The sequence below is a fragment of the Nelusetta ayraudi genome, unplaced genomic scaffold, assembly GCF_046127955.1.
Source record: "Nelusetta ayraudi isolate G7.1 ecotype Tasmania unplaced genomic scaffold, CSIRO-AGI_Nayr_v1 ptg000026l, whole genome shotgun sequence".
Lineage (NCBI taxonomy): Eukaryota > Metazoa > Chordata > Actinopteri > Tetraodontiformes > Monacanthidae > Nelusetta > Nelusetta ayraudi.
The window spans coordinates 4,578,569-4,598,285 of record NW_027466076.1 but is presented as its reverse complement, the minus strand read 5'-3'; the positions used below and the strand labels follow the sequence as shown (position 1 = coordinate 4,598,285).

Here is a 19,717-nt window from a genome sequence, read left to right as displayed (position 1 = left end):
TAAAAAAAAAAAATTCTGCCTCAAGACTCGACTCGTTTGATCAAAATGAGTCATTCCCTCGTATAAAAATGATAACCTGTCCCGGCTGCATTACAAGGTCAACACAGTCAAATTCAGATTAGATAGAAGATTAGAAGACTGCCTTTGTACATTGCACATTTCGTTCACTGCTCTTTGACCAAGAAAGAATGAAGGCGAAAGAAAAGGTCACCCAGCTTATTAACTTGTTAAATCTGGAGGAAGATTTTTTTTTTCCTAAATATGAATGTTGGACTGAGACTTTGTCCAAATTTGACACACTGAGTGTTTTGAGTTTTGGTCTAAAATCACCCATGTGATGGTTGTTGGAACCCTCAAGAGAGGTTTGATTGACAGACAGACTGTGCGGAGGCAGGGCGGTACGAGTGAGTACAGTGATTGATTTTTAATGGCTTCATAAACAACTATATCAAACAGCTCATAAAAACTCATGCACTTTCAGTGTAAAGTCATTTTTGAAATATAGAGAAAAAAAATCTATGTACAACAGTGTGAACCATAACAGTGACTTCATTCAGTTGGGCGCTTCCCCAAATAGACTTGGCTGCATAGAAACATTGACATTATTGCCTACGTAGAAAATGAAGGTAAAGAAACATAATCGTGTACAAAAAAAAAGAGTCTAGTTTATTTTTCTTTTTTAAAGATCTAGCTGACGCTCCTATGAAACTGACAATCGTCTTTCTTTCTTTCTGTCTTTCTTCCAGACTGATTTGAAAAGTTCTCCTCCGATTCCCGCGTGCGCTGAAGCAAAGAAAGAAAGAAAGAACTAAGTACTAGAAAATAAAACTGAGTATCCTCTATGAACTTTCCCTTTACCGAAAAAATTACATTCTGAAAGCATTATCGTAAAAGACCTATTATACAGAAATTCACTTTTGAAGAACGACAAAAAAGCCTGAGTTGTTGTTTGGGGGGGAGGGGTGGAAAAAAATAGAGTCATCATAAATCCCAAGAGCCTGAGGAAAAAAAGACCACTGATTCACTATTTTACAAACATTTACAACAGTTATTACTTTAAAAAAAGAAAAGAAAGCATGATACAAGTTGCCCCCCTTTTTCCAAAATAAGAAAAAAAAATCCAGGTTATTATTATTTTTTTTTTTTTACAGATATGTTATTAAATAATCCACACCTGGTGGGGGAGGGGGGAGGAGGAAAACCAAAAAAAACGAACAAAAAAAACCTGCCTGAAAAATGAGAAATGCTGTAAATGAGGTACTTGTTGAGGTGGTTGAGCTCGAGCCCAGACTGAGTTTAAACACCAGACACCGTTTAAAAATCGACCTGTCATGTAATTCATCATGTGACAACTGACCTCTCCTTGAGTCCACGCTTTAAATTAAGGTAGGTCGTAACGTTAAGCATGAGAGAGAGAGAGAGAGAGAGAGAGAGAGAGAGAGAGAGAGAGAGAGAGAGAGAAAAGACATATAGAAACAGTCAAACTACAGGAATCCAGTGTCACAGGTGGGTTGGTTGGTTGGTTGGTAGGTTGGTGGGTTTGTTTGTTTATAGGTTGGTGGGTGGGTTGGTTGGTTGGTTGGTTGGGAGCATGGTGAGGCAGCACTCGAGGGTCAATCTGTTCTGTGTTGTCCGTTTGTCCAGGTTTTTTTTTTTTTTTTCCATTTCATTTTTTTAAAAAAAGTTTATAAAAATTAAAAAAGAAAAAAAAAAAAGTGTGCCGCGTGCCGTCGAGCTTTTGCAGCGCAGCAGCTTTAGACTCTTAAATACAAAAATATGGTTTGACGTTGTTGTTTTTTAGACATTTTTTTTGTTTTAAAGTTGCTGCCTCGTTTGAACCACTTAGTGGGGGGAGGGGGGGTACACGGTTCCTGTAAGGCATTTTTTTTTTTTTTTTTTTTTTTTTTTTTTTTTTTGCTGAGTTTTGCACAGTCTGCGTGGGGGGGCTGCTACGCTGCTGCTGGCGGAGCTCCTGCTGCTGCTGCTATGTCTTGCGGGAGCTCCAGATCTGCTCGGGCGTGCTGCGGTGGTCCGACGAGTAGTCGAAGGGCGAGCGGTGGCCCAGGGGCGAGCGAGAGTCGTAGGGCGAGCGCTGGTCCCTCTGGTCCCTCTGGTCCCTCTGGTCGCGTTGGTCACGTGGCGAGCGCGGCGCCGCCGCCCGCTGCTGCTGCTGCTGCTGCTCCGACGGCCAGTCCGAGTGGTGGCGCTGGTGGGAGGAGGAGGACGAGGAGGAGGAGCGGTGGTGGTGGTGGTGGTGATGGTGGTGGTGGTGGTGGTCCGGGTGCGAGTGCGAGTGCGAGTGGTGGTCCTTGGCGTCGGGCGGCCGGTGCTCCCGGGCCGAGCGGAACTCCTGATCCAGCTTGCGCTGCTTCCCGTCGGAGTAGAACCTGCTGAGGAGCCGGGACAGGGCACGTTGTCACGTTAGGAGACGCTGGCTGGAGGTGTGAGCGAGCAGAGGCGGCCGAGGGGGCGGGGACGACGTGTTGACGCCATGGCCCCACATGGTTGTGTTGTCAGTCATAACGCCCAGAGTGCAGGTAACAACAACAGCACTGACAGTAGTACCAACATGTGGTTTTATTGTCAGGCGCCAACAACAGAATCTCTCACATTCTGAGGTCCCGTTTACACAAAGACGTGTTTCTCTGAAAACATGCGCAAAATATCCACGACACAACAAGCAGCAGACAATAGTGAAGAACAACAACACATGGTGCTGTTGGGTCCACGGTGGATTGTGTGCAAAGAGAAAATAAACACAAAGAATGTGATTTTGCAAACTACCTGTTTTATCAATCAATTGATCTATATCTATTTAGCTTTATCTATATCTATTTTTTTCTAGATCTATGACTATCTCTCTCTCTCTATTTTTATTTTTCTATTGCCTTTTCACCTCAACTAGTCAAGGCAGATGAGATGAGTGCCCCCTAGAGTCTGGTCTGGATTTAGGGCTGTACAAAATAAAAGTTGATTGATTGATCCTTTTGAGCTGTTTCCGTAAACAAAGGGACATTTCAAGGGTGTTTCCGAAAATGATTGGTTTAAAAAAAAAAAAAATCAAATAAATAAATCCAACTATAAATTGCTGTCTTGGTGTGAAAAGTCTCAGCAGCAGCTCACCTGTCCTGGCGGTCCCGGGCCTCTGGGCCGTAGTGGTCTCGGTGGTCCTTGCCATTGCTGAAGGAGGAGTACGGCCTCTTCCTGGAGTCGCCACCGCCGCCGCCGCCGCTCTTCCTCTGGGGCTCGGCGCCGTGGCGCTCCTTGTCGTGGTACCTCCTGTCCGAGCTGCAGCTGTCCCTGCTGCTCTCGTCCTGGTGGGAGTTGTCCCGCAACCGCTCCAAGTCTGCAGGGATGAGTGAATAACAGATGTTGTATATGTAATAAATGCTGTAATAGTGTAAATTTCCCCTCGTGTGGGATGCATCGATGCATTCTATTCTACATCTCAGAAGCGCTCTGGGAGCTGCGCCGCACCTGCGTGCTTGTATCCGTGCGTGTTGGTGTTCCTAGTGTTCTGCTCCATCGCCTGCAGAGGAACACAGGAAATAAAATCAATACTAAAATAAAAGAGCACACGAGTGAAGCCCTGGGATGACATCTTCAGTGCGGATGAGCTGAACAACCTGGGCGTTTTCTTGTCTCTTCTTGATGGCGTGCTTGTACAACTTGTGAAGCTTCCTGGCGTCAAACTCGGTGAATTTAGAGACAAATATCCACAGGTTTCTGTACCAAAGAGGAAAAAAACACACAGTCAATATAACAATGAAACGTTCTAGACTCTTCTTTCTTCAGTCTTTCATCCATCCATGCATCTATCTATCTATCCATCTATGATTGTGCACCAGCAGGTGTGTCAGCTGTCCTGATGTGCACTCACTTGCGCCACTGCTTGATGAGGTCGGGGTTGGAGTACTCCTGCAGACACTCGGTGATGTGGTCCCCAATCTTGATCAGACACTGCCTGGTGTGCTCCAGCTGCTCGCGCTCCGACAGGCCCTTCTCGGGCCGGTCCAGCTGCTTCAGTGCCGCCTTCACCGGCCGCATCCTCTCCTTGCACTGCGGGCAAAAAGCAGAAGCACGGAGGAGTTGTTAGTCACCACTCAAATGAGTTCTCCCGCACATGGAGGGAGTGTTTTGGTGACCCACCTCAGAGGAGAAAAAAATATAGTTGCAGTATTGGTAGTTCGCCCATGCCTGGCCTAGAACCAGCTAGAACTGCCCAGAACCATCTAGAACCACCTCAGAACCATCTAGAACGTCTCCAGGACCACCAAGAACCTCCCCAGCACAATCTAGAACCGCCCAGAACCATCTAGAACCACTACCAGAACCACCCTAGAACCATCTAGAACCCCTCCTGCACCATCGAGCCCAACAACAATCGTCTCCCGTAGGAGACGTCGTGTGAGGAACGTACCACGCTGAAGGTCCTCTGGTCCAGCTCCTCGGACTCCTCAGAAATGGGCACCGTCTCCCCGCTGGCCGTGATGTGAACGGGCCCGTCTGAGACTTTCTTCGCTCGCTCTCGTACCTCGTTCTTCACGTCGTTCTAATGAGGAAAGATTCAAAATGAATGAATAATGACAATATTAAATATATTATATGACATAATTTAAATATTAAATAGCCAATTTAAAAAAAACAATTCATCATGAGGACTTTACTCCACGATAATAAGAGTCAAAGACACTAAGAGTGTCTACTGTACCTTCTCCGTGCTCTCCTCCTGCTTGTGAACGGCCTCCAGCGGTTTGGTTTCCTTCTTCTCTTTTGGTTCCTTGGCGTCTTTGACGTCCCAACCGTCGTCCTTCTTCTCCTTTTTGACCTCTTTCTTCACCTCCTTCCCCTTCACCTCCCTCTCCCCCGAAGACGAGTCCTCCTCCTTCTCGGGCTCGTCCTCCTCGTTTTCCTCCTCCTCCTCCTCTTCCTCCTCGTCTTCATCCTCCTCGTCCTCCTCCTCCTTGGCCGGCGCCGGTCGGTCCATCCTGCCCCGCCGGTTCAACGCCTTCACCGGCGGCGCCGTCGGCTGTCCGAGTTAAAGGGACATTGAGAGTGACGTTCAACGGCGATCAGAAGTTTGGCCTCACGGACTCAATTTCTGCATTGAACTCTGTTATAACAAACTTGATGACATCATCTAGTGGAACGCTGTGAGAACATCACGAGTGCAGGGGAATCAGTGTGCATTTCTGCATGTGCATCTACCTTCTCCTCCTCGACGTCGTCGTCGTCGTCCGACCTCTTGTCCGACGAGGGATCTGAGGACGCGCTCTTCAGCACCTCGTCGGCTTTAGTCGGCTTTATCGTTTTGCTCTTTTTACTGCGCGGCTTCCTTTTCCGTGAATTGGCCTGCTGGCGGACAGACAGACAGACAGAAGAACGGTACGTTTAGTTTATTGAAGAAGAAGCGGAAGAAGGAGAAGGAGAAGGAGAAGAAGATGATATGCAGCCCGTGACTCTTTTCTAATATGAATAATATGAATAGTCAGTAAGTCATAAAATAATAAATCTGAAAAATATATAAATAAAATATCAACATATGTTCATAAATTAGCGTTTTGTTGCACCTGTCGTACACCGAACCTTTAGTGATTCACAAAAAGCAAAAGCTTGGAGGGGTGGAGGGGTCGACTTACGGTCCCTGCTTGCTTCTGGGCTTCTCTCTTGGCCAGGTCTTTACCCAGCAGCTTGATGAGGTAGTCGGCTCTGGTTTGTAACTGTTTGGCCTGCGGCTTCTTGTCAGGGTCATCTGGCAGAAGCTGAGCAGCAGGAAGGTCAACGTCAAAAAGGTGTTCAAAGCCAGCAGCCGACGGTCGACGAGAAGTCAAAGGCCGACTCACCTTGTGTGTGAGGTTGAGGTCGGGGTCCATCTTGATCATCTCCCAGCTGCCGTAGCCGTACTCGTAGATTCCTATGAGGAGGCTGGAATCGTCCTCTTTGCCCCACTCGATGTCAAAGTGCGCCGCCTTGGCGTGGCAGGGAATCATGTACCTGGGGGGGTGGGGGGGACCATCATCAGCCACATCAGAGACTTGACGGAGGGCTTCAGATCAGCGTTTCTCAACTGGTGGCTCGCCGCCCTAAAGACTCCAGCGGTTGGGAACCAGTCAGTTACCTCTTCCTCTCCTCGGGGTCGGCGGGAACGGCCTTGTGGAGCGGCGCCAGCTCCTCCTCGTGGGAGATGACCAGCTTAGCGTTGACCTGCACTCCAGAGATCCTGAAGGTCGGACCTTTGACCTTCCCCCTCCTGCCTCCTGTTCATGGTTACAAAAGGAAGAGGAGACAGTTTCACTGATTTGTGGGCCGTTTTTTTTATCCAGCACGACGGGCATTACTGTTTCGACACGAGTTACAAAACAACCATCCATTTTTTCCCCACAGACCTGAGTTTTTGTCTGGTCCGCAGGGGTTTTCTCGCAGCGTTCTCACGCAGCCGTTGTGGACGGTCTCGGCCAGCCGCTTCAGGTCGTGCTCAGATTTATCCACCAGCTCCGCGTCGCGAGCGATGGCGTCCAGCCTGAAGGACGAGCGACGCGTTAAGAAGACTCGCACGCCATGTTGTTGTCGACGAGCAAAAGAAGAAAGAAAGTGGTGCAGTTTTACCTTTCCAGCGGTCCCCCAAATTTTTTGTAACTCTTGACGAACCTGTGAGGGATTTACAAACGTGTTAAAGAGTGGATGAGGTTTTTTTAAGAAGACAAAAGCGTTGTTGCAATAATGACCTCCTGATCTCAGCGTCGGTGAAGCCTTTGATGTTCTCTCGCGGGATGGTCCGCGGCCGTCCTCGCTTCTTGGGCCTCTTGCGGTCTGAGATGGAGTCGCTGTCGGATCCCGAGTACCTCCTGTTCCTGCTCTGCCGGCCCTCGCTGGCGTTGAAGCTGATCTGCGTATGTCAATGAGGGACAAACCAAATGGATTTAATACTCGGGATGCGAACCTCGAAACAAACCTCAGCCATCGATCACTGCTGAATATGACAAAATCGACTGATTACTTTCTTTTTTGGTAAAAAAAAAAAAAAAACAGTTAAATGAAAGGATTACAGTCATGAAATATTACGGCAGGTTTACCTGTTTGGCACAATTCCTCATGCGTGGCAAGAGATAGATCTCCTCCAGCTCCTTCTGCCTCTCCTCCTCCTCCATCCTCCTCCGCTGCTCCTCGGGAATGATGTTGTCCCAGCCGCGATGGCTGCGCTCAGAGTCGATCTCAATCTCCTCTTCCTCCATCATGGTGAAGTTGGCCACCTGCACGGGTCAAGGTCAAAGTCAAGTTTCAATACTCTCGAGTAGGCATGAAGTAACGTCACAAAAGGTGGACGCTGCTTCTTCAGAGTACCGGTGTGCTGTCTGTGGTGTTGTAAGGTTAAGTTAAAGAAAAATTGAGTGACGAATCAGATACGACTAAATAAATGCAAAGGATTCAGGAAGTTCTGTGAGGACAGGGAAGAAAATATGGGCTATCAGCCTGCGATGTGGTGGTTAGTGCAGTTTAAATAAAATAAACTGCACTTGGAGACTTCAGACTGATTCTCGTCTCTTCTTCTACTTCCAGTCTCACCTTGAACTGAGACAGCAGTTCTTCCCCGACAGTGGAGGGTCCTGGGTCGTTCTCCCTGGTTTCAGCTCGTTTGAGGATCTCGTCAATGTCCATTTCCTGCAGAAGAGAAAAACAGTGCCATATTACAATATATATCTCTGTCTAGTTACACCTCCATTTCTATATCTATCTATCTCTCTATATATGTCCATCTATCTCTGTCTGTCTATATCTACCTTTATCTCTATCTACCTATATCTCTCTCTATACACACCTGTGGCTCCTGCTCTTCACCCTCCGGCTCTTTGAAAAGCTCCTCAGCGCCAAACTTCAGGATGGCCGACAGCTCCTCCTTGTTGAACGGCGCAGAACTGCATTGGGGGGGGCAAACAGGAAGTGTGTTGGCGATGGTGACGGAAATTCAAACAACTGCGAGTGTCTGTGAAGGTCCTCAGTCATCCAGGTCATCTTGAAGATCTTCAAGATGACTCAAGTCTCGTTGCCCCAACTGAAACTTGCCTGGACGGAGCGGCGCCGGTGTGGAGGACCGTCTTTCCCGTGGTGTCCATCCTCTGGATGACCAGGTGGTCCAGCACCATCTTCTTCTTGGCCCGCTCGATGATGTCCTCCTCCACCGAGCCTTTGGTCACCAGACGGTAGATATTCACCTGTGGGGGAAAGCAGTGAGATGAGGCAACAAGTGTCAAAGCCATCCCATAATGAGTCCAGCACATCCTGATTGATTCTCCTGCACTAGTAATGTTCTTATTATTTCATGAAGCTGCTCAGAGGGGAGTTCAATGCAGGAAGGAGTCAGTGAGTCCAGACTGTTGAACATTAATGAATGTGTTTTAAACAACATTCTTCAGTCATTCAGACCAAGGCGGTTTGGTGGATGGCTCGGTGGCGTCTTGGCGGCTCACCTGTCTCTTCTGGCCAATCCTGTGCGCTCTGGCCTGCGCCTGCAGGTCGTTCTGTGGGTTCCAGTCCGAGTCGAAGATGACCACGGTGTCGGCGGACGCCAGGTTGATTCCCAGGCCGCCCGCACGCGTCGACAACAAGAAGCAGAAATCCTGGGGAGCACAAAATGAAGGTAATTGGCTCATTGTAATCATAATGATAATAATAATAATAATAATAATGATAATACATTATATGTATAGAGCGCTTTTTAAAGTCCTCAAAGACACTTTACAAATAAGAAAACGTTAAAAGGTTCAAACATCAAAATAAAATCTGCAGTTAAAAATACTTGATGGCAGATGGCATAGACAGAATGATAGAACGATAGAACGATAGATGGGTAGATGATAGATAGATGATACAGCACGGTGACTCACCTCTGAGCCCTCCGCGTTGAAATGATCCAACGCCTGTTTCCTCATCTCCCCCTTTATGGATCCATCTAACCTCTGAAACCATGGGAGAAAAATATGCATCAACACTTTCTCACTGGAGAGACCTGTGAGAGAAACACGCGCATGAGGGAGTTTGAAAGGCGCAGCTACCTGGAAGAGGAACTGGCGACTCCGCAGGTAATCCGCCAGGATATCTAGCATCCGAACCATCTGGGAGAAGATGAGCACTCGGTGCCCTCGCTCCTTCAAGCGGACCAGCAGTTTGTCCAGCAGAACCAGCTTCCCGCTGCTGCGCACCAGTTGCTGCGAGGCAGAGAGGAGAGACGGCGTTTCGTCGGAGGTCAGAGGTGGCGGCCAAAGTATTCACATTCTAAGTCAAAGTATGTAAAGTATGTAAAGTAAAAACCCTTTAGCCTGTAAAGTCTCAACTTGGACTGTTTGCTGAAACACATTCGTAACTCAAACACACCTGCAAGGCTTCCATCTTGTTGTAGATCTCAAAGTCGTCAGGAGGCTTGATGAGGTAGCAGTGGTTGCAACACTTCTTCAGCTCCATCATGATGTTCAGGAAGCCCGACGTACTGCCTTTGGTACCTTTACTCAGAGCTTTGTAGTTCCTGGTCAGGATCCACCTGATGGTCGAGAGCGAGAGACACAGAGGTGCTGCTGATGGTACAGCTACTTTGTGACTTACTGACTATTAATATAATTTCTTCCAAGTATCGGCGGGCTAGATTAGAAAGTTCAACGAGCCGCATGTGGCCCCCGGGCCGTAGTTTGCCCACGCCTGGGTTAAAGTCTTACTTGTAATACTGCTTCTGAATGGCGCTCATCTCGACGCGGAGGATCTGCTCCACTTTGGCGGGCAGCGACTTCTCCACGTCCTTCTTGACCCGGCGGAGCAGGAAAGGTTCCAGCTCCTTGTGCAGACTGGTGTAGCCCGAGTCCCTTCCTTTGCCGTGCTCCTCCTCAAACACCTCCCAAGAGTGAAACCTTGACAAACAAGACCAACGATTAGCACTCGGGCTTCCCAAATGTGAAACAGCAGCACCGCGAAGGTGCCGAAGCCCTCATGCGTCCTGCAGGTTTTTGGGTGCGCAGGCCACCGTGGTTGACTGGCGAGCTCGCGAGACCTACTTCTCTGGCATGATGAAGCGCAGCAGGGACCACAGCTCCTTGAGGGAGTTCTGCAGAGGGGTTCCTGTGATCAGCAGCCGGTGGTTGGACTTGAACTCCATCATGGTCTTGTAGAGGAGGGAGTCGTCGTTCTTCAGCCGGTGTGCTTCGTCCACGCCGATGAAGGCCCAGTTGACGTTGCCCAGAAATGACTGAACACACACACACGCGCAATTCAAAAGGCAATTTGGACAATCAACTGCAATCGTATTGCAGTGAACCGTGCCCCACTGACCTTGTCTTTGAGAAGAATCTCATATGTAGTGAGGAGGATGTTGAATTTCATTCTCTTGCTGTGCACATGCATCCACTCGTGCGTCCGGATCTATACGGCGAAAAAAATGAGAAACAGAAAAGTTGAATCCAAGTCATACAAAATGTCTCAAATGTGGCTCATCACCACACACACGAGATGAATGTATACGCAAGGGGGGGGGAAAAAACCACCTGAGCTGTGATGTTATGCCACGTTGTGGTGAGGAAACGACAAAACAAGCACTCATTCTTTAAACGAGCTCAAGTAAAACGATCCAAAATTGATGGAACCCCCACTTAAAAGCAGGAAGTAGTAGCAGTTGAAAGTAGGGTTTGTGCAACGCCACATAGTGGTGTAATTATTATTTGTTTCGAGATGAAAACACATATTGCCAGATTGTCGTTACTGTGTAATGACGTCCAACCACCCAGCCTACACCATGCTATTTAAATGCAAGTCGTACCATGTTCCTGCTGCTGATGTCTCCCAAGTAGACCACCACATTCATCAGGGGGGCCCACAGGTGGATCTCACGTTGCCAGGACGTCAGCGTGGAAAGAGGCACGACCAGCAGGAAGGGTCCGTACAGCTGGTGCTCGTGGAACAGGTAGTTGAGGAAGCTGATGGTCTGGATGGTTTTGCCCAAACCCATCTCGTCGGCCAGGATGCAGCTGTTGCCTCTGTGGAAAAACGCAGGGAAAGAGAGGAAAAAGGAAAAAACTCTCAATTGCTGTTTTTTTATGTATTTCTGTCTGTTAATTAGATATGTATATAAGAATACTATATGTACAATACCAGTCAAAAGTTTGGACACACCCTCTCATGCATTTTTTTATTTATTTATTTATTTTTTTAAATCTTTCCAACTTAAAACGGGTTTGAGTTATTTTATTATTGTTTCCTACATAATTCCATGTGTGTTTATACGTAGTTTTCAATTTGGGATCAATGAAGTTAATCTATTCTAGTCCAGTTTAATCTATTCTATTCATCACAACAAGCAAGCTGAAAAGTGGACTGCAGAAATATCAGCAGCAGCCTGATGTAGGTTTTGCCTCGACGCAGTCGACGCGTACGATGACAATAATAATGATGATAATCCAACTCATTACAGTTGGACTGCGACGACTCGACAGTAACGATTACAGGATTAAAGTACTGGGCCAGTGAGTTGCAGCCTTACTTGCACCAGGAGTGAGCCATCCAGTTGAGGCTGTCCAGCTGGTAGTCTCGCAGCTCCAGGCCGTCCTTGCCGATGTAGGACGGCTGCTTCTTCATGGGCACGAACCTCGGCCTCTGCTTCAGCACCTTCAGCACAATACACACACACACACACATTGGAGCCCAGTGGAACAGTAGCAGCACATTCTATCATGAGCTAATCACCATGCTACAACAGTCTAATTGGACTATTAGCGATAGAATGCTCGTCTGAGTGGAAGGGCGACGCTGTTCCCTGATTAAAGGCTGGACGGCTGCCTTTAAACAAGAGAAACTGTGTAATATTCAATCAGGGTGCACACTTCTGACTGACGCGCTGAAACTTCCAGAAACTTCTGGGTAAAAGGTTTTGACACCGTCATGAGAGATGGCGCGTTATGATTGAACGGAGGAGGAGGAGGAGACGGAATATTTTTTACAAGTAACCAAACAGAAAAATATAACAGCCACTCTTGACGGCAAACAAACAAAAGGCAGTGGGTGCAGCAGCGAGTCCCGACGCTGCGGCGGCGCTCACCTTGCAGTCTCTGGATGGAATGGTCTTGGACTGGTGTCTGCTCATGTAGTCGTCGATGCACTTCTGGAACTTCTTGGCGACCAGAGCGCCGTCCTCCCAGCTGCATTCCGAGTAAGGTAAACCCTGAAATTTGCACAGGTAGTCCGGGTAGCCGGCGGCCGACTTCTGGTTGGAATGTCCTGTTTGATTTATATAAAAAAAAAAAAAAAAAAAAAAAAAAAAGAGGGTCAGGGTCAGGAGTCGGCGAAACGCAGGCGGTGGCGTTCAAACGTGTGAGAGGTTTTGCAGAAAAAGCTCACCGATGATGCGCTCGACGAGCTGGTACTGAGAGTGCAAGTCGTCCATCAGCTCCTCCTGACAGTTGAAATACTCAACGTCCTCTGGGGAGGCGGCCTTCAGCCTGCCAGACGCAAAAGAGTTACAATATTATTTTTTTTTTAGTGGTGGAGAAAACAGTTTTTGGACGCCTGGTGCGAACTTTTGAGCCTCCAATTGCAGTCACCATCGCTGACCCGCCCGCACGCTGCACGTGCAACTGTTGCGTCCAGCTCAGAACTGGATGCTTCAGCAGGATGGCGGCGATACTTTCCATCACTAACGCACGGAAACCACTCACCACTTCTTCTTCTCCTGGTCCTTCTTCTTGAAATTATCCAGCTTCTTCATGCCCTTGACGTTCTGCAGCTTGAGCGTCTCCTCCGTCTCCCAGGTGTTGTGGATGTGGGCCCAGTTCTTCCACTTGATCAGGTACTGGGTGTCTCCGGCCTCCTTGCCGGGGTTGTAGTTGGCGTTGGGGTCGCCGTCCGCCTCCACGGCGTACACGGTGGTGGAGCTCCCCGTCGCTGGGTGACAGAAACAGCCGGGGGACTGTGAGTGAGTATCAGGGCTGCAACTAGCGATCATTTTTGTTGTCGATTAATCAAGCGATTAATTTTTTTCCAGTTTTAGTCAATTAGTCACAATTATACTCTTTATTTTGCACCACCTATTAATTTGGACTTCTGTTTAACCCAACTTGTGTAAATCTGCACACCTGTGTTGTGCTGTTGTACTCTGACAGAATGTTTTTAGACAAATGTATTAAAATGACAACTGCAATTTCTTTATCCGTAACTTAGTCGTGATATTTTTCAACATAAAATATCATGGGAATATTACTTCACCATTCAAAGATTGTATGCATGTTGATCTAGAATAGCCACCCTTCATACAAAATATATATATAACATTTAAATATTAAGGTATTTAACATTTTTTCTTCTGACCAAAACTTTTGACAGGTAGTGTATACAATATTTCTTATAATTGATCAATTTCTTACAACAAAAATATTGAATTAATATGCCCTAACTCACACAGTTGATAAGTGAAAGAGGGTTCCAATTCAGTATAGGTGCTAGTTTATATACCGAGAGGCTGTAATTCACTTATTACTGCCGTAAAGTACGCATTTACTGAAGTGAACGAGCGCTGCTTAAACTGCTTTTTCCATGATTTTCCAAATCGTGAGCATACGGAAAAACATTTTACGTAAAGCTGGTTGTTAATTAACAAATAAGCATGAAAAAAAGCTTCCTCTGCTTTAATTTCTGTGAAATATTGCAGAACTTTAGAAGGTTTGGGGTCGGAGAAACGCTGCCACCTTCCGCACTCAATACTGCACTGCAGGTACAGATACGGCTGTAGCGGCCGGGATGCGATTTCATCATTTCATCATTCAGCAAAAACGCTTGAATTTTCCCGTCGGCGTGATCAGTCGCTCTCGGCCGCTTCTCACCTCTTTTCCGTCCTATCCTGCTGTCCATGACTCGCTCTAGTGTTTCAAACTCGTCCTCCTCGAACTGGGGGACGTCTTCGCCCAGAACCTCCACCAGGTCGTCCGAGTCCGTCTTCAGCTCCTCGTCCTCCTTGTAGCTGATGTTGACGGTGGCCTGGCGCCGCGGGCCCCCGGACGCCACCTTCTTGTGGTGGCCGCCCTCGTCCTCCGAGGAGGAGCAGTGCTGGGCCTTCTTCTTTTTTTGGCTGCTGCTTTTCTTGCCGTTTCGATAGTTCATCCTGTTGCACGACCAGAGGGAGGGGGGGGGGGGGGGGGGAGAAGAATACAAGCAGCAGTGAGGTCACGTGAGACTGACGCCACTTGTTTTGTTCCAATTCTCTTGGGATGTCATTTAAGAAAACGGCTCCAAACGAAAAATGATACAGTATAGTGGGGAAAAAAAGTTCTTGGACATGCTTAAAGTTTTTACTTGATCACAATTACTATCAATGAATACTCGCCAGAGGTTTGTTTTGTGTTGTGTCAAACAAATGGAATGCTTGTTAGTTTTGTGCAGTTGCACGAGCAGCAACTTGAAGACTTCAGACTGATTCTACGGAACGCCACAAATCCAAGAGGTGTCCAAAAACTTTTCTCCACCACTCTATGTTATGTCAGGTATCCACAGCTGGGTTTCCACTCACTTGGTCGGAGGCTTCCTGCTCTTGATCTTGTGACTGGGCTCATAATCCGACGCCGTCTCGTCGCTGTTGTCCTCCGCCGACGAGTCGGATCCGGAACCGCTTCCGGACGACCCCGACCCCGAGTCGGACGACCCCGAGTTCCTTCTCTTTTTCGAGCCACTCGACGAGTCCGAATCGTCGCTACTCGACGAGTCCTGATATGGGGGTGGCGAGACAGAGAGACATCCAATGATGCGACCCGACTGGTTTTGGTTCCGTGCGGTAGCGCTTGCGGGTCGCCGCTGACTGACCTCGTCGGAGCCGCTGTTTGAGGAGCTTTGTCTCTGCTTCTGTTGCTGCTGCAGCTGCTGTTGTTTCCTGAGCATGGCGGACCTCTGCACCGCCAGGATGCTTGGGTTGGACTTCCAGAACTGCAATCAAAGAGCGGTGGGAGCCGTTAGTTCTGAAACTGCTTTCAAGAGAGTTCCGCCACACAAAGTGCAAAGGATTACTCGTGTAAGGCGTCTTAAAGTCTAAAGAGAACTTCTTTTCAAAGATTCTAACAGCATTTTTATTACTATGATATAAATAAAAATGATAAATACATGATTTACGGCAAAGCTGTGAGCACCTGCTCAGTCTCAGCAGTTCTGGCAACAGTTAAAAAAGCCACAAACATGAGAGCGATGCATTGTTGTTGCATTGACAGCTTCTGGATTTATTTTGCATTTGATGCAGGCAAATCAAACTTAGAACAGAATAGTAGCCTTTATTATTCCCACATGGCGGAAATTTGCAGAATTACAGCAACAATAAAGTGCAAAAGAAGGAAAATTCCATGAGTTAAAAAGGTAAGAGGAAAAAGTTGCACTATTTTACAAGTTATCTGCATGCTGACATACAAATGTTTTACTGCACTGTGATGAAATGTAAGTGGCTGATAAGATGGCTTGCATTTCTCACCTCAGCTCCATCAATGTTGGACTTATTTGGTGGCTCCATCTTCTCCTTTGATTTCTCCGCGTCGGAGTCCGACTGGCTGCCAGAGTCTGAGCCACTACCTGAGTCGCTGCTCCCTGATTGGCTGCTGCTGCTGGAGGAGCTGGAGCTGGAGCCCGAGCCGGAGCCCGACCCCGACCCCGAGCCAGAACCGGATTCATCGTCAGAATTACTGAATGGGTGGAGGAAAGATCGGGTGAGAGAGAGTGAGAGAGAGGTTGTCACACTCGTTCTTTTGTGATTTGACCAAAGGTTTTCGATGAGGTTATCTCTCTAAAATGTAACATACTACACACAGAGCATTTGCTACAAAGTGTTAAAGCAAGGAATGCAAAGGAAGAAGCAAAATAACAGCGTTAACTTGTGGCCGCTGATTGAAAATCCGACATCTTTGATACAAACTGAAAATAGAGGCGTACGAGGAGAATGTAGAAGACGATAAGACGGTCGTTTACGATGTAAACTGCAGACTGAGGATAACTGTGTTTAAGTATAGACGTCAAACCTCTGTTTAAATCGACCAAAGAAAATCAGAAATCAGGGCGTCACTTTGGCGAAAACACCAAAAATAAAACGCATCATGTGCAACGCTTTTGCTACTGAACGATGAGCAAATTGCCGACAGACGACTTGCGTGTCTGCGTGCCACCAACAACAGCTTTCAAATGAAGATAATCGCGATCGTCCGTGACACGGGTCGCTCACCTTGATTCTCCGCTACTGTTACTAACGCTGTCATCCTCACTGCGACCAGCCATGATTCACGTCCGAGAAACGCAGTCCCCCCCAAACACGCTGAAGTCTAGTGTTCCACGTGGTGAACCTGCGAGAAAAATACATTGATAAAATAAATCAAAGTCACACCAGGCTTTTTGGGAAATGCCACTGTGTGCAAATGTATATACATTTTATGGCTACATTGACAGTAAAGCTTTAGCTAAGACATTACAAAGATATGATAATAATAATAAAAAAGCATGTACAATTAGACAGGGCATAATTACAATACATATTTTAATTTCTTCAAAATAGCCACTAACCCTTTATCACATCAAATGCATGAGCAAGATATATGAAATTATGCAGCAAGGAGAACCACGTTAAATAACTCAAAATATGCCTCTTATGCAAGGTGGCTATTGTGAAGAATTAAAATATAAAACGCGTCTGCGTTATTTTACACTTTTATTGCTTCCTGCACAATTCCACGCGTGTTCATACGTAGTTTCGATGCAATCAGTGAGAAACTGCAATGTCAATAAGTCATGAGAATGAAAGAAAAGACATTCAATTCAAAGTGTGAGTCCAAACTGTTGACTGGTAGTGTATATATACATATATATATATTTGATGTTTACATTGTGGGAAAGCATCAGCATGCACCCACTGGACCATCTTTATAGATGCGGGGAGAAGCTCGGAGTTATTAGCAGTCAGTTCTTCTTCTTCTTCTTCTTCTTCTTCTGAGTCGCTAAATACAACGTTTGTCCGTCTTTCTCGGAACAAAACGATAGGCACTGTGAGAGAACCGCTGTGTCAAAACACAGGTTTCCGCCTCCGACTGAAACTATCACACTTGGACACGAAGTGAGCTTTCCCTCACCACCACTACAGACAGCCAGAGGCCTATCAGGCCTGCGCAGTAACAGCAGTAGCAGCAGCAGCAGCAGCAGCGTGTTTTCATATCCACACACACAGACACCGCTTAGCGGGAACTCTTCGTTGTGAATATCTACGAAAACCACAGCCTTGTGCCAAACACCTAAAAATAGCAAATCTTTCGCCGAATCATATGTGACGAGTTTAAACTACCAACACGCGCACACGGAGGCGTAAGTTTATCTTTGGGCTAACTAGCAGTAAGGGGCTAATGACGCCGACGTTAGCTGTTGGCGGGGTTGGGAGTCTTGTATGCACACATAGCCCATGTAGCAGGCACTGTTTAATGGAATACGTGTAAAACGAAAAACAAAGGGCACACAAGTGAGCACTGACACGAAACCCACTACTATTTATGTGTACTTTAATTGTATTTACCAGTGGGGCTGATGTACAATCGCGATATAACTCGTTTGTTATGCTTTGCTAAGCGCGTATGTTGTGCTAACGTGTTGAGTCAAGACAATCGCACAAATAAGTACCGCAATGAAACATTAATCCGAGTTTGGCCGTGGTTAGCCTCCCAAAAACATGTACTGTGTCTATTTTAGGCAAAGCGTAGATGGCCGAGACCAATGAAACGTTAGTGTGACTCCAAAAAACTCATCACGGGATGAGCTAACAGTTCCTAGTGAGGTTGCCAAGGGAAGTAGCGTTCGCTAACGTAGTGAAACACGAGGCTAGCGAGCGGCGCTAAGCCCAATGAGAAAACTTTGCGCTAGTTGATATTTTGAAGGAGCTGCATCGCAGGAATGTTCACTTTGCCCGGATATGTTCTCTGATGCGATTTGGGCAACTCATGCAAACTATACAAATGCGCCGATTTAAATATGAGGTTGGGGAGAGGGAGGCCACAAAACAATGCAAATGCGGATTTAGTACACTTTAATAAAGCCCCACAAAGCAGCGAAATTTGCTCACTTAAAACCTCTTCCATCTTGTTTTCATTCGGCGTTCACTTCTCGCGGCTTTTACAACATCAACATGCAAGTTAGCTTCGACTTTGTGGCTCGACTGGAGCAATAACTCTCCACTTGCGCGTCACTTTGCGGCGTATTTGTGCGTACTACCTGGGACTGGTGTCTAAAAATCCGCCTTCCAGCTCTTGAGGTTCCTTTCTTCCTTTTTATTTCCACTATTGCGGTAGCTAAAAAAAAAAGAAAAAAAGGAGGGCTGCTTTGGCGCTAGCAGGCTGGCTAGCAGTCTCCCAGTTGGGGGAGAGCAGCCTCCAACGACTCACTTGGTGGTGGGACGGTCGCAAGCAGGCAGCTTTCCCCTCCTTTCTCCCTCCAAAAGTGAAGAAATGAAACAAAAAGCGGCCAGACTCCCGTGTCCTCTGTCGGCTGTCGGCAAAGTCTAGCGGTCGTCGCGAGACTTCCAACGGCACAAATGTGGCATTTCTCAATCCCGGATCATCCAACAACCGGCCTCCGCCATGACGCCGTAGGGTTCACTTGTGTAGGAAACCCCGGACAATGACGTAACGACTGCGCTCCTCGGTGTGCGCTTGCTGCTTCTGCTGCCGCCGCCGCTGCAACAGTAGCGAACATCTGGCACCGGCTTCCCTTCTCGACGGTCCTCAGCGTATCATTCTGTCACACACATGCACAGGTAAACCCCCCCCCCCCCTTTAAGCTCATCTAAATCTGTCGACTCTTTATTATCCAGTCAATTGAAAGCAGAGCTGTGCGTCTCCAAAAGAGGGTCGACAACTTAGTGGGACGCGTCTTCCGTTTCAACTCCCACCCCCCCACCCCCCCAAAAATGAGCAATGATGGGTGCTTTTTCAACACGTTCCCCCCCCCCCCTCACCCCCACCCCATTTGTAATATTTACGCACAATAGTAGAAATACGTCTGATTGTAGTTTATGTTCAAAGTTAGCGAGACATTGCATATGTTCACAGATATTGTATGATCCAGTTTACCAAATGAAACTAAACTCTTTCAAGTATTATTATGATGGCCAGATACAATAATGACAAAAGATCAACCCCCCCCCCCCCACACACACACACACACCCGTTACGCATCTCTTCACAACTTTCTCAACTTGGTTGTCAGTGGTCTTTGTCTTGGAATTCACTCATGTTGATCAGCTTATTGAAGTTAATGAGTAACACCATGCAGTGACACGCATGTCGACCAAGCCTTCTGTTGCGGCCAAGAGTTTGAAAGTAATCGAAAGTTAAGCGAGTTTGAAGGAGGGAGTGTGCAGACACAGCAGAAGTTAAAATGGCAGCTGACTTGACGCATGTTGGGCGCTCTGTAGGGGTCAGAGATGACATGACAAGTTACGTGTCGTCTCATTAAAACGACACCAACAACGAGACGTCAAATAGGAACATGAATCAGTGCATTGAGGGAGTGGCGTAACGCAGTTGCCCTGTGGTGCAACTGACAAAACAGCCAATTTCAACAAAAACGTTTTTTTTATTCTTATTGTGTATTGGCAACAATCCAATTAAAGAATGAAAAAAAAATAAATCAATGAGTTTACGACTCAATTAAAATCGTCATCAGTTCATACTTATTATTTTTATTATTATAC

At 47.0% G+C, this 19,717-nt stretch overlaps 1 protein-coding gene and 1 long non-coding RNA gene across 2 annotated transcripts in view; both read right to left on the bottom strand.

Annotated features, from left to right (window-relative positions):
* LOC142890305 (uncharacterized) overlaps positions 1–19,717 on the bottom strand; it is a 51,787-nt gene that overhangs the window by 19,944 nt on the left and 12,126 nt on the right. The gene's annotated exons all lie outside the window — the stretch shown is intronic.
* On the bottom strand, positions 400–18,684 carry chd1 (chromodomain helicase DNA binding protein 1). Its single transcript, XM_076029230.1, has 36 exons — positions 18,238–18,684; positions 16,214–16,331; positions 15,473–15,680; positions 14,821–14,940; positions 14,531–14,724; positions 13,848–14,125; positions 12,687–12,912; positions 12,370–12,470; positions 12,071–12,249; positions 11,516–11,640; positions 10,796–11,012; positions 10,312–10,401; positions 10,038–10,228; positions 9,705–9,893; positions 9,370–9,532; positions 9,051–9,203; positions 8,883–8,954; positions 8,466–8,615; positions 8,062–8,210; positions 7,817–7,913; positions 7,564–7,659; positions 7,074–7,250; positions 6,726–6,886; positions 6,607–6,648; positions 6,387–6,520; positions 6,119–6,257; positions 5,844–5,994; positions 5,640–5,762; positions 5,209–5,352; positions 4,712–5,029; positions 4,421–4,552; positions 3,881–4,059; positions 3,627–3,726; positions 3,478–3,529; positions 3,124–3,346; positions 400–2,387 (listed from the first exon to the last, which is right to left on the bottom strand). Exons 2-36 carry the CDS (start codon positions 16,264–16,266, stop codon positions 1,985–1,987), a joined length of 5,529 nt encoding a protein of 1,842 aa, XP_075885345.1. The 5' UTR covers positions 16,267–16,331; positions 18,238–18,684; the 3' UTR covers positions 400–1,984.

Excerpts from the sequence above, each read along its gene's own strand:
- chd1 (XM_076029230.1), bottom strand. The coding sequence starts at position 16,266 with ATGGCTGGTCGCAGTGAGGATGACAGCGTTAGTAACAGTAGCGGAGAA. Across the intron at positions 14,941-15,472 it reads CCAACATTGATGGAGCTGAG|TTCTGGAAGTCCAACCCAAG; the intron begins GTGAGAAATGCA and ends CTTTGATTGCAG. Across the intron at positions 12,913-13,847 it reads CAGGATAGGACGGAAAAGAG|CGACGGGGAGCTCCACCACC; the intron begins GTGAGAAGCGGC and ends TCTGTCACCCAG.